The sequence below is a fragment of the Arachis ipaensis genome, chromosome B7 (genome assembly GCF_059453495.1).
Source record: "Arachis ipaensis isolate K30076 ecotype BB chromosome B7, ASM5945349v1, whole genome shotgun sequence".
NCBI lineage: Eukaryota > Viridiplantae > Streptophyta > Magnoliopsida > Fabales > Fabaceae > Arachis > Arachis ipaensis.
This window is the reverse complement of record NC_142442.1, coordinates 7731259-7748560: the sequence shown is the minus strand read 5'-3', so window position 1 is coordinate 7748560 and position 17302 is coordinate 7731259. Positions and strand designations below refer to the sequence as shown.

The following is a 17302-nucleotide window of genomic DNA, read 5'->3' as shown; positions in this document are numbered from 1 at the left end:
ATAGAAGACATAAATACATTTTTTCATATTTCTATAATTCACAGAGGCACGGAATTCGACAGATTACGTTGGTGGGTACAATACAAAAATTACTGAAGACAGTCAGACAGTAATAATTTCTGTTGAAAGAAGTTTGTGCATAAACATCACTGGCAGTAATAATTTATGTTGAGTGGGCATATTTTATGGAATTTCAACTTTATAATAAGACTTTCCGGAATTATTTCAACTTCATAAATTTATTTGATTAATTAAAGACGGCTCTTGTATAATTGTTGACCGACGAGTCTAGAAAATTTAAATAATCTAAGCAAAAATATCAATTCTTTTATAATTTTATGGGTAAAGAGATTAGTTTATTAAAAATTTGTTTTAGAAAAAAGGTTACTTATTCTTGTTCAGCAATTTTAAAATTCTGATTTTAAAAAAAGGTTAGTTATTAACTAAATAAAATTTAATTTTTTATTTTTTTATTGATAAATAGAGAGTATTCAAATTTTCTTTTGGAGTTTAAAATAATAAAAAAATTTAGACTTAGTTAATAGTCAATGATACCTATAAAACATTTTTATTGAGAAAAAAAAATTAGAATTAAAAAATAATAATGGTCTTTTTAAAGATTTTTTTTTTCTAATAAAATTATAAAGTTAAACTCTCCTTAAAATTCAACCTAACTTTGCTTCATTTTATATATATTTCTTACCTTACAGTTCACATACATGATATTTAATCCTTCTCATGTATTATTCATGATGTCGTGGTTTATTTGGCATAGCATCAAGGAACTTTTGTTAAGCACCAACTTTTGATATCCTTCTTAAATTTCTAACAAACTTTTGTCTTTCATATTTGTTATTTGTTATATATACGATAATAAAGTATATAAGTTAGAAAAATGTTAAACCATCCGAATTTATTAATTTTATTATTATTTAGTTATTAATTTAATTATTTTAATTTAGTAATATAATAATATATTTTATTATATATTTTTAAATATTAATAATTAAAAATAATAAATTCTAATAGTTTTTAAATATTTTTTATTTTTTATTTTATTTTTCAAAAAGCTATACCTTTTCATTTAAATAATATTAAAAATTTAAATTTTTTTATAAAAAAATTAATTTATAATATTAACATATATGCCTACTCAACGTGAACCACTACTACCTTTACGCTAGTATTCCCATACACATAAATCACTACTGCTTCTAGTGGTTTTTGTATTGCACTCCACTAACAAAATTCGCGGCTGCCTGTAGTAGATTACGTGTTTTTGTAAACCGTTACTGCGTGGTTTTTATAGAGATATAAAAAAATGTATTTATATTTTCTATTTTAAAAAATTGTAATAATGTAATTTTAGAGGCCAAACAATTTAATTATGTAAATTATCCTCAAAAAATTATTTCTAAAATATTTTTTTTGAAATATATGTTCAATATCTAAATATTTTTATTTTATTTTTAAATTTTTTAAAATTTTATTAATTGTCCATATTTTTTAAGATTATTTTGTCAATGTGAATTTTTGAATGCTATCTTAGTTGTTTATCTTATTATAGAGAGACAAAAAACAAATTCTAACTATTGTTGACTAATTCTTTTTAGTTATCAAACATTTTTATTATCCAATATTTTCTTTATGAATTATGACACTTAATTTTTAGTACTTTTAGAAATAAAAATATTTAATAACAAAAGAATATTAACAAAAAATTATTAAAATTTATTATTTTTAGTTTTATTTAATGTATTTTATAATAAATAAATATTAAATAATATAAATTTTAATAGTATAACTTATAATGGAAAATTAATCTCCCTACATTACCCTTTTAGAAAAATTTCTAGGACGCAATAATATAATTTTTGGTAGTAAGTCATAATGGGAAATCAATCTTTTCATTTCTTTTCAATTAATGTCATTAAATACTAAATATAATTTTTTATTATATAATAATTTTTTACTTATGTTTTCTTTTGTTTTCATTTGAGAAATATATAATAAAAAATTATACTTGACAATATAATTTTAAAAGTTATGAAAATATATTTTTAACCAATATGTAAATAAAAAGATACTAATATAATAGACGTTATAACTGATACTAAGTAATTTAATGTACAAGGGAAAACGAAAAAACATTTAGTCAAACAAAATTATTTTAAAATACGATATAAAAATTAATATATTAATGGATAAGGATAATTTATCTTTTATATATTAAATATGTATAAAATAATAAATAATATGAGATTAACAAAATAAATTTATAAAAATAAATTTTTTTTCTTTATATATAATTTATAATAATAGACTAACTAATGGCCCTTGTATATAGTAAATAATTACTTTTACACGGAAAGAATTTACTTGCGGATTTAAATTGTATTCTTCTTGGGCTATTATAAAAATAGATATAGATAAGGATAAACAACGAAAAAAAAGAGAAAGTTTTTCATTTATCATTTATCCACATGACAAATCACTATGAGATAAAAGCAATTTCAGAATTAAGTGTTAAAAAAATGACAGTGTTAAAAAAAAATGAAAACTGTTTTTATTAAAAAAAATAAAGTATATATTTTATCTTTAAAATTTAATAAAAATTTAAAAGTATTCTTAAATTTTATTTTATTTTATTTTATTTTAATTTTTGATTTGCATCAAATATATTTTTGATAGTTAAATTTTTAAAAAATTTAAGATCAATTTAACAAAAATGATGTATAAAAATTATACTTAATTTACTTGTATTGAAAGTTATTTTTATGAAATTGTTGTTGAATTAATTTTAAATTTTTTAAAAAATTAGCCGCAGCCAGAGGTATAGTTAATATAAATCGAAAATCTCTAAGATAAAATTGAAACAAAATAAATTTTAGAAATATTTTTAAAACTACTACTAAATTTTAAAGACTAAAATTATACTTTACCCTAAAAAACTATAAAAGCAATTTCTCATTGACCATAAATAAATTATAAAATGATAAAATTTAATGCATAAATATTTAACATTACAATTTTAAATAAATTAATCTATTCTAACAACTTATATCAGATCAAATAGTTTAACTATTAAGACGAAAAAAAAAAAAGTTTTACCATTCCATATCAATATCTATTCCTATAGAATTTTTTGTTTATAAAAATTATAACTAAAATATAAACCTATATTATATTAATAATTTAATTAAATATATTAAATTATCTAATATTTTTTAAGTAAATATTGATGTACAGTTATATTCATGTAAAGTTAATAGTTAAATATCACTAAATGATTTAATAAATTTGATTAAATTATTATCTAATGATTCTTAACTATTAATTTTATACGAAAAAAAAGAATAAAAATACATGTACAATTAACTTTATATGAAGTGGATATGATATGGAACAGAACTAAAATAAGTTAAAAAAAAAAAGAATTCTTCTATCTCAATTTAATTTTCTGATGCAACAGTTAAAAGAAGTTTGTTTACAATTAAGTTTCTCAAATAAAGTAAAAAAAAAATTATTTATAAAAAATTAATTTAAAAAGAATAATAATGAATCTTTAAATAGATTCCTAATAGATCAACCTAAAAAGAAGTCAAATCTTTTTAGATATCTAATTTAAATTTAAATCTCTAAAAATAATTTAATTTAAATTAGATTTAATCTTTATTAGATTAGATCATATTTAATTTAAATTTAAATTTTACTACTAAACAAATCAAAATTAAATCAAATCTTCTAACAAATTTTAACAATAAAATAAACTAAACATAAACTAAAAAATATTTCTAAATACGTATTATAATAATTAAAAATTATTAAATAATTTAATAAATTTAATTAAATTATTAATAATTCTCAATTATAAATTTCACATAAAATTAATTTTAGCAAATGATGATTTACAATTTTAACTTTTTAAGTATATTCCTCTGATTATATTCCTGATGAGTGTTAGTGAAGTGTGTTTGTACGAGATCTACGACAATAAGAATAAGAAACCTGGATTTCTCTCCTACACATGTCACGTGCCAAAACCTAGAATCTCGAACCTCCCAATATCCAAATCCAACCAATGTAAAATTAATCGAAACCACTTTCACATTCACACACACCTTAGTCACTGCTAACAAATTCAGATATAATTTCACCGCTTTGAGTGAGTGAAAGCGTGAAACACATTAACCTATCTCAAATTCTCAGTTCTCAGTTCTCACTCTACAACACAGATTTTTTACTGATCAAAATCCAAATTCCAGTTGTAAATAGGTTCTGACAAAACACTGTGTTTATCAACTTAAAAGAAAAAAACAAAGAAAAAAAAAAAAGAGAAAAAAAGGAAAGAAGGAAAGAAAGAAACTTCCTTTGATCCCTTCCTTACTTATAATCACCACTTCTCTCTCTCTTCCCTTTATTTTCACCAAAGCTCTAATCTTTACCCTGAATCCTTGACAACCCACCTTCTCTTTTTCTCTTGTTGATCCGGGTCTTCATCCTTTTACAATTCTCAATCAGTCTCCAATTTAAAAATCCGATTTTTAAGTTTTAACCCCCTTTTCGTTACCTAGCATCCTTGTTACTCTGCTGATTATCGATCCGAAAAGGGGGAAGTAGCTGTTTTGTTTAAGTTTCCGTGATTATGAGGAAGAGGGAGAGGGAAAACCCCTGTGGAGTGTGTGGGCACTATCACAAGTACGAAGAAGGTGAAGTGTGTTCGGTTTGCGGTCACCGGATTCCCGTTGGATCGGAGAAATCATCAGTGCAAGTTAGCGCCTTCCCGTCGGTGATCTTGCCGGAGTTTCTGTACCTCGGTAGCTACGACAACGCATCGCGCTCTGAGCTTCTCAAGACTCAAGGAATCTCTCGTATCCTCAATGTAAGAAAGGAGGGTTTTGTTCTCTTGCTCTTTTTTTTATGTGATTGATGGGTTTGGAAAATTAGGTTAATTTTTTCCCTTTAATTGTTCTCATTGTTGTGGCATTGATATTATTTGAATGCTTTCTATGGTAATGCCTTGGATTGAATGATTATGATGATGATGGTGATGGTGATGGTGATGCATGTTTGATGTTCTTGATTAGTGAAGTGGTGTATGTGTTGTTTGTGTTTTTTGAGATTTCAGCAGTGGAGGAGTGGAACCTTTCATAGTTTAGGTTACAGGTTTGCGAAAAACACACTTTGGGATTTCTGAGTGGCCAATGCAAGGTGGTGATTTCAAGTTAATGATTTCATTCTTGGTTGATGTATAGTTAGGGTTCTGAAGATGTGAATTGGTTGGGCTAATTGGGAAGTTAGGTTTTTCTTCGGGTGACTGGGGGAACTCATGAAATATGTCTTGATACATTGCACTAAGAAAATTACTTAAATGGAAATAGGATGCCCAACAGTCATACCGAATTTTCAAATCCTAGGCGCGGCGATGATAAATGCATTGGCGCGCGTGGTCGAGAATTTGAAGAAAACACTTCACCTCATTGTTAAAAAGTGCTTGAAAGTTTTAAACAAACAAAAACTTTTAAATAGTTGTCTCTATGTTGTGTCCTCTAATAGGGGGAACACATGAAATTTGTCTAGTTACATTGCACTAAGAAAAGTAGTTTAATCAATATAGGATGCGCAACGGACATACCAAATTTTCAAATCCTAGACGCGGCCATGATAAATGCATTGGTGCGTGTGGTCAAGAGTTTGAAGAAAACTGAAAGTTTTAAACAAACAAAAGCTCTTAAATATCTATGTTGTGTCCTCTAACTCGTGTTGTCGACACGGTACTTAAGTGGTTTTTTTGTTCTTTATAATAGCTGTCAATATTAATTGCTTAGGTGTAATGAAATTGGAATTTTAGTTCCAACTTCTAATTGGATATATGGGGGGAGGGGGGGGGGTGACTGAATTTAATGGAGGAAAGGTTGAAGGACCTCCAAATATGTTACACATAACTGTTGCTTTGCTCTCTTGATTGAGAAGTTTGAGCTTTGAGGACATCAAAATAATGACATTAAGATTAAATGGGGGTAATGCTTGAGTTAAGTTTTTTATTTGAAGAGTTAATGGAGTTGTAATTTTTTCTCTAACGATCTACCAAGAGAAAATAAACAATTATTTTCTTTGAATAGTAACACAGAATGAGTAGAATGTAATAGCAGACATGGTGATAATTATCGTTTTTAACTAATCATGGTAAATTCTGTTTCTCATGATGATTGTTGGTAAATTCTGTTTCTCATGATGATTGTTGTATCCATTCCCAGAAAGAAAAGATTTATAAGGTTGATTTATATATCCAAAATTTTCCGCAGTTAATTTTTTTATTCTACCTTTGAATTTTTTACTCATGCAGACTGTTCCTTCTTGTCAAAATCTCTACAAGAACTCATTTACCTATCACTGCCTACCAGATGATAAAACTTTGCCATTTGAAGAAGCAATTCAGTTTTTAGGTATGTTCTTTCTTGTCCGTTGAAATTTAAAGTCCTGATCATTTCGTTTCCAAGGTGCATTTTTTAAACTTCTTGTTGGTTTACCATTTTTATGAATACTTATCAAACATGATGATTGCACGTTTATTGTCTTTTGGGATATCAGCTAGTATCGGCATGCTTTATTTCTTTTATATATTTATTTTCGCACCCACGAGACTCAGATATTTACTTATCTTCAGCCAGGTGTGCATTCTAGAGTGACGAATTTGCGATTCATTTATAACTTTCTTTGTTTCAATGCATGTGATAACATTAGTTATATATTGCTTTCTTCTGTCTTGATACTTCTATTTTATGTTAACCCCCCCCCCCCCAAACAAAAAAAAGAACAACACAAAAAAAAAAAAGAAACCAAAAACCATGATAAGAGCTTAAATGCAATGTCTCATTAAGGATTTTATGTTACCTTCAGGATGCCTGTTTTAGAGAGGTTCATGATCTGCTTTTGCTCATGTTCACAATGGGCATACGTGTGCCTACTTTTCTGTTTCTCTACTGGTGGTGTCTGACAAAAAATCAAAGCAATGTATCATAGTGATTTATTATAGTTTTCTTACCTTCCAATAGTCCGTTGTCCAAATTGCGAACAAACAAGCACAATACTGAGTGATGTACCAGGGTGATAGATAGAGATAGATGTTCTCTGTTTATTTGGATATTGGCATGGTCGATGGAAAATTGTACACAATTTTTTTTTTTTTTAAAGAACGCCACATGATGGGTTCTGGAGAGGGTAGAGGTAGTCTTGCCCACATACAAATGATGTTGTTTTCAGGTTTTGAATCAATAATATGCAGGCAATAAGGTACCAGCTTCACCGTTAGACCAAAGCTTGTCATAAAAAAAGAACCATAAATTTTGTATTCTCTCTCTATGATCATCTGTCGCGGATTTCTTTTCTATGAAGAAAACTAATAATCACGCGACAACTATTTGTAGCTCTATCCTAAATATTCATTCCATTATCATGTTTTAATAAATCTGTAATAATGATCATGTACAACAAAACCAAAACTGGTTGCTTTTTTTGCAGAGCAATGTGAGAAAGATAAGGCTCGTGTTCTGGTTCATTGCATGTCTGGAAAGAGTAGGTAAGATATTGCGGCAATCCTCATAACTGTATACTTGCCTTTGAGTATGCTGTAACAACATTGATATTTATGGTAATTTTCTGAATCACATCCTACGACAGGTCTCCAGCCATCGTGATTGCATACTTAATGAAGTCAAAAGGATGGAGACTCGCACAAAGTTATCAATGGGTCAAGGAACGGCGACCATCTGTGGAATTAACAGAAGGTATGTTTTGATCTTTCTTCCAATACAAGTCTCATATTTCAACAGTGTTAGTCAATGGAAGAAAATGCTCTTTTTTATGAAGAGAAATAACATGAAACCTTCATGTAAATGGTCAACCAAGCTTATGAATTACTGAATGAATCAAGGGTCAAATGAATTACTGAATGAATCTAGGGTCAAATCGACCACCGGCAATATGTAATAGTGCAATTATCATCATTCTGACATGCATCCTTTCTTCCATAATGTAGTTGTCTTCCAGCAACTGCAGGAGTTTGAGAACAAGATGTTTGGATCAATCGATGGTGGCGGCTCTGTTCTGGCTGGTTTCTCTCCTGCTTCAGGTCCGATCAACTTTGGCTTCCCAAAGATCAGTGAGTCGGCTCCATCACATCCTGCCTTCACTGCTGCTGGAACTACTTCAATATTCGCCCGACCACCCTTAGATATAGCTCCGGCCGAGTTCACATTTGGAGCTGGCCAAACACAGAAGGTTGTGACTGGAATCCCATTCAATGCAAATCCACCAAATCCAAATGGCACAGATATCCAAATGGATGGTTCTTGACTTCTTGATCATGATCACAAGTTCACAACCATGTTTCAATAATCATCAATGACTTGTGAAAGTATACAAAGTTTTTTTTTTCTTTTAATTTTTTCTTTTGTTTATTTAAAATATTTTCATAGTTTTTTTTTTTTCAAATTACAATTACCTTGCTTTGTAGTGTTGACTTTTACACCATATTGTAGTTTTACTGCTCTAATGTGCACCAATAGATCTGCACTTTTGACATTATCCAGTTTTTTAATATTGCTGTCAATTACCATCTATAGAAAGCATACAAGTTTAAACAACCAAATCCAAGTGTTTAGCATTTCTCTTGCAAAATTCAACTATGGATGAGGGTCAGTTTTTTTTATATTGGTTTAGAATGATGTGAAAAAAAATTGTATTAATTTTCATTGTAATGTTGTGAATCAAATCTGCTCATGAATTGTTCACTGATATTTATGTAGCATGCAATTGATCTATAATAATTAGAACACTAATGTGTCTCTAATATTTTCATGATTTGAACACCAAAAAAATTAATTAGGATAGACACATTAACCATTGTAAATTAAATACTCTCGTGTCTCTGTGCGTATATTATTGTTATAATAATAATAATAATAATAATAATAATAATAATCTAATTCAATATCTATAATTTTACTATGTAATATTTATAATTATATATTTATTATATTTAATAGTATATATTACTTTAATAATAATTAATAAATATAAATAAAAACAAAAAAAATTATGACTATCTTTAACCTTCCAAAGTTTGGTCTACAAATATATTTTTTTATATAAAATAGGTAGTGAGTGAGTACTAGTAGTGACCACCGGCCTTTGACCCTTGGTGCATTCAGTAAAGTGCAGTGACTTGTCACTGTAACTACTAACTACTGCCACATTCATCATCAATTTCTGATTTCTGTTGCACATTCATTCAATTTTCTTTGTGCTACATTACTCATTCATAGCTGTAACATGCAATTTTTAATATTAGAATATTGAGATATATAAATTGATAAAAATATTTAAATAATTATTCAAATTAAAATATATTTACATAAAAATAATGGTTAAAAATAATTAAGTTATTTGATATACGTCTGACAAAATAATTTAACATAACATATATTAGGGTAAATATTATTTTCAGTTCCTAACCTTTTTTTTGTGAGACAGTATTCTCTAATCATCCTTAAATTTTATTCAGATTTTTATCTACTGAAAAAATAGACAAAACAACCCCTACAACTGGATAATAAACGGTTGTCTGTATCAGGTATCAGATCTTTTGATTGGAGGGACTAAAAACTCCCTCTTATTATCTTCCTCTTCTTCATCTTCCTCCTCTTTTCCGTTTTCTTCCTCTTCTTCTTCAGCTTTCTTTTTGCATTTTTATCTCCATCACCATCATTGTCGAGTTTCATCTTCATTACTACTAGCGTAGTTTCCTCTTCCTCACCTCTTCTCCTTCTCACCTAAACCACCACCACCCTAAACCAACTTTCATTGGATCAGTCCAAAAACTGCCACAAACACTCAATTTAAATTGTCTTCTATCCAAATCTCTCATCTGTCGTAGACACCACCAACCTCAGACTCAACACCGCCATCAAGTAAATCTCCAAAAACAAGGCCATGGCCGGCACGAAGAATGATATGACAGGGGAGGGGAAAGAAAACAACAAGTTTGATGTGAAGGAGAGAGCGCCTCTTGGCCAAACTCCTTGAAGACGCCATGTGCCTCAATAGGGGTTTTCATGGCGATTCGCATATCTGCGGTATTTATCCGAGTTCGATCTGAAAATTATGGATATAAATCTAATCCGATCAGCACACTAATAGAAACAAATTGCGAATTTTATGTATGTATCTGTATATCCGATCCACATATCCACGAATCGGCAAAAATAAATAAATAAATAAGTAAATATTCTTTTTATGTTTTATTTTAACTAATAATTATCATATATGTTTATATTATTTTATTTTATTATTTAAGAAAAGTATGTTTAATATTATTTTAAAAGTAAACATGTTTTAAAAGAATAGAAAAATGAGCCAATGAGTTATAGCTCAAATGGCATAGTCTCCCCATACTCAATTAAGAGGTTGCGGGTCCGAGTCTCTTATATTTGGTAAAAAAAATAGAAAAAGGAATTTTATTTATTTTTTTAATAAAAATAAGTTTTTAAAAATATTTTTATGTTTTGCAAATATATCTGATATCTGATATCTGATCCGATTTATAAATGTGCAGATTGGATCTAAAACCTACGGATATTTGATCCAATTCGATTCGATGATTTTTGTGTGGATCGAATCGAGATTTTGGTTATATTCGATTGGATCCGCGTTCACCCCTATGCGTGCCTCGAAGCGGGTGGGGCACATTCCACTTGTGATTCTTCACCATTGTTGTTGTTCCCTCTCTGATACTTCTTTTGCTAGTTACTTCTTTTTCTCTGTCACAGACACTTCTTCTAACACCGATGGTGGTCGCTGTGAAGGAGAGGTGTAATTAGTAAAGGAGTGGTACTGAATAAAGGTGTGGGTTTTGGATTGTGTGGGTTTTCAGAATTTTTGTTTATTTATTTGTGAGTAGCTATTGATGATGATTTTGAAAAAAAGAAAAAAGTCATTCATGAAGTCTCTGAAAAAAGAGAAAGAAAATGAAGGAGAAGATCAGAAAAAGAGGAAGATATTAAGAAGAGATTTTTAGTCCCTTCAATCAAAGGACTAACATTTGGCATTGGCAACCATTTATCATTCGGTTGCAGGGTCGTTTTATCCATTTTTCTTAGTAGATAGGACCTAAATGATGTTTAAGGATAAGTAAAGTGCATTATGTCTCACAAAAAAAAAATAGAAATTGAAAAGAATATTTACCCTATAATATTAATATTTTAGTTATCATCTTTATTATTTTTATATACATTTTTTAATCATTTAAATAAACAAAAAAATTAATAAAAAAATATAAATATAAATTTAGTTTTAATATATTAATAGTACAAAAGATTTTATATATTTATCTAATTGTATCAATGTATTTAGACAACTTCTTAAATAATAGATAGAAAAATTAATTATTTTTATTGACATTACAGTAAATAATTAGTTGACGGTAAAAATTAAGTTCCAAATATATATTTATTTATTTCACCTTTAACTCATCAGTATCTTTATATATTCTTTTGAATTTTGAGATATCACTCTGAGACAAAGTAAAAATGGTAAGAAGGATATAGAATGAAAATAGAAATACAATACATTCCACTCCGAGATTTGTAACCCTAATAACACCCATGCATATATTCTCCAAGAAAATGACTCATATCATAATAATTTATCTCATCCAAATTCCATAATAATAACAAGAAAAAGAAACATATAAATAACTCTTACCACATCAAAATTACTAACGAAAAAAAAAAAAAACAAAAATGTGACAAATTGATGATTAATTAATTACTCAAAGCAACATAAAAGAAAAGAAAAGATGATGATGATTCCGTTGTTGATCAATGTCCCAAGACATGGACATTGTTGTTACCACTGTGTGGTGAGTCATGCTCAGCATTTTGATGATGTTTGCCATGATGATTGTTATGATTATGATTATGAGTATGAGTAACCTTAACATGGTGCTTGGCCTTGAAAGTGTCATCAACATCAGCATACAAACCAAGATGATCATCCTCACTTGTGCATTCCTCTCCTCTCTCTGAGTTCTTGCCATGGTGACACCCTCCATGCTGAACCTTTACATTCACTCCTACTTCATGATCCTTATTTGCCATGCTGCATTTCATGTTGCACATTAGGGTAACAAGAAGAATTCCAACACCAAACACAACAACGACTCTTCTTGATGAGTATGTAGCCATTGCTTGTTGTTGTTGTTGTTTTTAGTTACTAGGTTGTGTGTGTGAGATCAATTCAAGTGATTGCATGGAATTTTAAAGCTAGTGCTTGCCTTGCTATTATTGGATAAATTAAGGTTCTGTGGTTAGGGATTGATGTGGTTGTTATATATTGACTTGGAACTAGTCTTAAGGTAATAATTAAAAAATAACGACTAAAAATTAGGAAAAGGAAAATAATAATGTCATGTTATTTATTTATTTATAATAATAATAATAATAATAACAATAATAATAATAATAATAATAATAATAATAATAATAATAATAATAATATAATCCATCGCCATGTATTTGGTATAAGGTTTTGACTATTAGTAGCTACAAATATGGGGATTTGATTATTGATTATTTTTGTTGATCAGATATGTATGTGTTGTCACGACTAACCAATTCAATGAGTACTCTTATGTTTTATACATGATCATATTTAATTATGTATTATTACTTAAACAGAAGTGTGTATTCAGACTCTTGAATAAAGTTATCTAGCATTACTGTGTTTTATTATAAGTTTAATATCTTTCAAAAATAAAATTTTTAAATAATTTATAAATATAAAATATTTTTTACTTTTAAATGAATATCTTAGATTGAGCGAAGATCACTCAATTTCAATTCTAATGAGTTTAATATATATTTTCTTTAGAGTCATCGGTAAATATTTTTTACTTGGTTATATACTTATATATATGGGATAAGTATTGTTTTGGTCTCTAACGTTGAGGGTCAGAATCGAAACCGTTTCTGATGCAATTTTTTATTTAAAATCATCCTTAAAGTCGTATTTAACCTTTATAATTTTTTCGGACGTAAATGCCCTTTTGTTGTTATAAGACAATTATGACCATAGAAAACAATTATAAATATATATATATATACACACATACATAATAAAAAAAAAAAGGAAAAAGCTTTATAAATATACATTGAATTGAAAGGAAGAAAGTGTAGCAACGTGGAAGCCACTGTTGCAGAGTTCACTGTCGAGGACCTGCTGGAGGGAGAATGCCATGGCTGCACAAAGCTCAACCTCATCTCGAAGCAGATCTTCGTCACACGGTAGGCTGCTACTTTGTTCCCATGGTGAGAAGCCGGTGTTGCGAATCTCGGGGACCAAGGAGAACCCAGGTCACAGGTTTTGGGGTTGTGTCTTCTTTGAGGTTTGTTTTTTTGCTTTTCCTCTGAATTGGGTCATTTGGGTGATGGAATGGAGAGTGATCACGGTGAGTATGTGCAGGTGCAACAAGGCTGCAATTTCTTTCGTTGGGCAGATCCAAAGACAGAGGTGGAACACTCAGAAATTGCTAGAATAAGGAAGAAGGTTTCGATGCTGAAATCAAGAACGAAAGCGGCAGAGTGGAAGTTGAAGGTCGTTGCTGTTTTAGGACTTTTTGGGTGGGTTGGGTTTGTATGTTTGCTGTTGCAGAATTTTTCTAAAGCAACGCAACCGTGTGTAATTCCATTGAACCTGGTATGAAACATGTGTAGGTGTATTCTGCTGTTGTTGTTGTAGGTAAATTGGGCTAGGGTTTATCTATTAGGGGGGTTCCTGAATCTGTTGTGTTGAATCTATTTCAACATGTATAAATGACTATTTTGTAAGCATGGTTGGTGAATGAAATGAGAGTGAAATTTTTGCTTGGCAAATACATGAGTTCCATTATTGAACAATACCATAACAGTGTCATTAACATGATAAATGTCAAAATACATAATAAGCATAGTGTTTCTCATTACCAGAACCTTAAAAGAAACTTAACTCAAAATAAACTAAAAAACAAAAAGATTGGCTGCTCCAAGCCAATAATTCAGTACAACAGTCAGTAGCACATAGGCAAAATATAAGCAACAAAAAGTGGCTAACAAGTCCACACTGATTTAACTAGAACCTTAACACAAACTTAAATCAAAATAAACCAACATGCATGGTATAGAAATATGACAAATTGATGTTAAGTTTTTTCATTTTTCTAAAGCAATCCCCATTTTTTTGGAGGCAACTTTGCCATTAACTTAAGTTTTCTTGAAAAAACATGAGGTCCTCCAGAAAGGTTGATAGAGAAGTGTCCAATGGGTTAGCTTGAAGCTGTGGCAATGGTTGGCTGAGATGCTGGAAGAGTTCTGGTGGTCGGCTGTGATGAGGATGTAGAAGGTGCTGAGCTTTTTGGGCTGGCAATCCTCTTGAATTGTGGATCATGTTGGGCTGAAGAGTTGGACTTAGTGGTTTCCTTGGGCCTGCCTCTAGGCCTTTTTGGCTGTGTTGCAGAGTTGGACTAGACTGAAGTTGGTGGCTGTGTTGCTGCAGCAGCTTTTCACTTGACAGTAAGTTTAGGAGTGGGCTGTGTAGATGCAGTCTTCTTTCCTCCCTTAGCAGTTGGAGGCTGTAATTTATTGCTTCCCTTCTTCTACTTACCTTTGCTTATTTTCTTGGAATTTTGGGTCTATGAAACAATTGCAGTCAATAGAGATGAACATAAGGCTTATGGAAAAATCTCAGGCAAGCAAAGTGAAAAATTAATCAACATATCTCATCCTCAATAGGTTTAGGACATCTATTTTTATTATGTCCAACTGAGTCACATATAGAGCACCTTTGTTTCTCCCCCTTCCTTGACATGTGAGTGCGGCTACTCTGTTCTTCATCTTTAGCAACTGTTTTCCTTTTTTTGACTCGCCTGTGACTAGGCCTTCTATATGGGGGCGGCATAACATCAGGATGTGCTGTTCTCTCCCACAGATCAGGTTCGTTCAATGGGTGTATGACTGCCTCGTAGCACCTCAAGTATGCTTCTCTCTTGTAGCAGTCGGCCACATAAGATTCCAAGCCAAGCCTTTGAACTTGATGCAACTAATAGCATGGACACAAGGTATTCCACTCAACTGCCACCTTCTACATGAGCACTCATAAGATCCTAAGTCAACAGCAAACTTCTCTAATCTATTAACAACCTCATATTTCTGAGCTGCAGACCAATATGGCCGCCATTCTCCATCAGATCTAGACCTCTTCTCCAACTTGATTCTAATCCTAGGTAAGATTGTTCCTGAATAGTTTTGAGCAAGATCCCTATTCTCTGCTCATCTAGTCAATAGTTTAACCCTGATATCCTCTAACATTGTAACTATAGGCTTCTCTCTAGCATCAACTATGGCAACATTAAAGCTTTCAGACATATTGTTAACCAGTGTATCTACTTTGGAATTATAGGTGAACCTAGATCTAGACCAATACCTAGGAGGGATAGCATCTAGATACCTAAAAGCTTCCTGATTCACAGCTTTCAGTTCGACCATGTACCTGTCCCAGTCCCTCCAGTGAGTCACCTTAGCACACTTCCACATGAGTTGCTTCAAGTGTAACCCTAGAATAAGTGCCTCACACAGAATCGATTCTCCACACCTGGTATAACATCCTCGTATGCTAGCAACAAACCCTGCAATCAGTAAATCGAGGAGCATACAGTTAGTGATACTTGAAATGCAGTAAATCACAATGTCAGTGTGCATAAGTTAAATGTGGTGAACCATGCTTACTTTCTGCTGGTCAGACATGAATGTGGTTCTTCTCATCTTCTCAATCCCAATGTCAGATGCAAGATGATTTAGGAACCAAGTCCATGAGTCCTTGGTCTCGGCCTCTACAACCGCATATGCAATGGGCAGCATTTGGTCATTCGGATCCCAACCAATGGCAGTGAGCAGTTGTCCTCCCTGGGGTGTCTTCAAAAAATAGTCGTCTAGACCAATGAAGCTCCTGCAATGCTGGAAGCTCTGCTTGCATGCTTTCAAGCACACGTAGATCCTTTGGAAGATGCAGTAATTGGTCATGGATGAGGCTTGTGCTGCATTATCAAGATCAGGGGACCTTTGCACTTGTATGCGAACAGAGGACCCTGGATTTTCCCGCAGGAGCTCATGTGCATAATGATATATCCTCTTATACTGCTCTCGAAAGGTTCCCTGAATTTCATCTAGTGCAATCTGCTTGGTCCTCGTTGCCATTGACTTATTGACAGTCAAGTTCCACTTTTTTTTTAGCCTTTGACACCAACTCCCGTATCTTCACCTTGGGATTTGATTCAACCTTCTTCTTAAATGCCTTGCCAAGCCATCTCAAGTGTAAAATCCCCACCCTGTGTGCTTGTGTACATGTGTGAGTCAAATTCATGCTGCGAAGCTGCCAAGTATCATCTTCTCGAATTTTTGCAGCATACAGCCAAAAGGGACACTCTCCAGTACAAACAGCCCTAACCCTCTACAGATCACACTTCCTAAATGTGATTGCCCTAGCGGTCTGCACGGCATATGCAGTCACAGTGTCCTTGAACTCTTCCCGAGATACATACACTGTGCCCACTTCCCACTTGTATTGGCTCATGTCTTTTTGATGCTTGTGAACTGGATACCTCTGTCCCTGGTGGTCTGAATCTGACACATCAGTTCTAACCTCGTGGTCGATTTCTAATTCATCACTCCTTGCTCCCTCCTCATCTTCAAAGTTGTCAGTTGCGACACCCTTCTTTTTCACTGCCCTAATTTTTTCATTCATGACGTTAACATCCTGAAACCCACTAACAGCAGGATCAAGCTCATCTTCACTGTTGGTAAAGTGTAAATCATCTTCAGTGTCGTCCTCTTCTTCAGATGGTTTATGCTCTAAATCAACACTGTCACTATCACCGGAATTACCCATATCAGCTTCTTGATTAACATCATCATCACTCTCCCTATTCTCTGCCCCAGAGTTATCAGCACCTGGTTCAGATTGGTTTAAACCAACATGTTCTCCACCATACACAACCAGCTGTTGTCCCTCACTTTCATCAACCATCCTATGATCCCCCCTCCCCCAACATCAATGTAGCCAGAAGTAGGAAACACATCTTCCTCTTCAACCTTGTACACAATATACAACTCCACATAATCTCTCAACTCAGTTATTTTACACATGGCAATCGAATCTGCATCAGATTTAAACAACTTCAAATTTTCTTCCAAGTCTTCCTGTGTAGGATCCT

At 31.5% G+C, this 17302-nt stretch overlaps 3 protein-coding genes across 3 annotated transcripts; 2 read left to right on the top strand and 1 right to left on the bottom strand.

Moving 5' to 3' along the window:
• The first annotated feature begins 4023 nt into the window (after positions 1 to 4023).
• Positions 4024 to 8650, top strand: IBR5 (indole-3-butyric acid response 5). The gene is made up of 5 exons (XM_016310855.3): positions 4024 to 4882; positions 6347 to 6446; positions 7522 to 7579; positions 7681 to 7787; positions 8039 to 8650. The coding sequence occupies exons 1-5, from the start codon at positions 4646 to 4648 to the stop codon at positions 8353 to 8355; spliced, it is 819 nt and encodes a 272-aa protein (XP_016166341.1). The 5' UTR covers positions 4024 to 4645; the 3' UTR covers positions 8356 to 8650.
• A 4644-nt stretch (positions 8651 to 13294) lies between these two features.
• Positions 13295 to 13811, top strand: LOC107606697 (uncharacterized). Its single transcript, XM_088494402.1, has 3 exons — positions 13295 to 13444; positions 13522 to 13653; positions 13773 to 13811. Exons 1-3 carry the CDS (start codon positions 13295 to 13297, stop codon positions 13809 to 13811), a joined length of 321 nt encoding a protein of 106 aa, XP_088350528.1.
• Positions 13812 to 14802: 991 nt separating this feature from the next.
• LOC107606698 (uncharacterized) lies at positions 14803 to 16286 on the bottom strand. The gene is made up of 4 exons (XM_016308731.1): positions 15819 to 16286; positions 15665 to 15718; positions 15384 to 15617; positions 14803 to 15132 (listed from the first exon to the last, which is right to left on the bottom strand). Exons 1-4 carry the CDS (start codon positions 16284 to 16286, stop codon positions 14803 to 14805), a joined length of 1086 nt encoding a protein of 361 aa, XP_016164217.1.
• Between the last annotated feature and the right edge of the window lie 1016 nt (positions 16287 to 17302).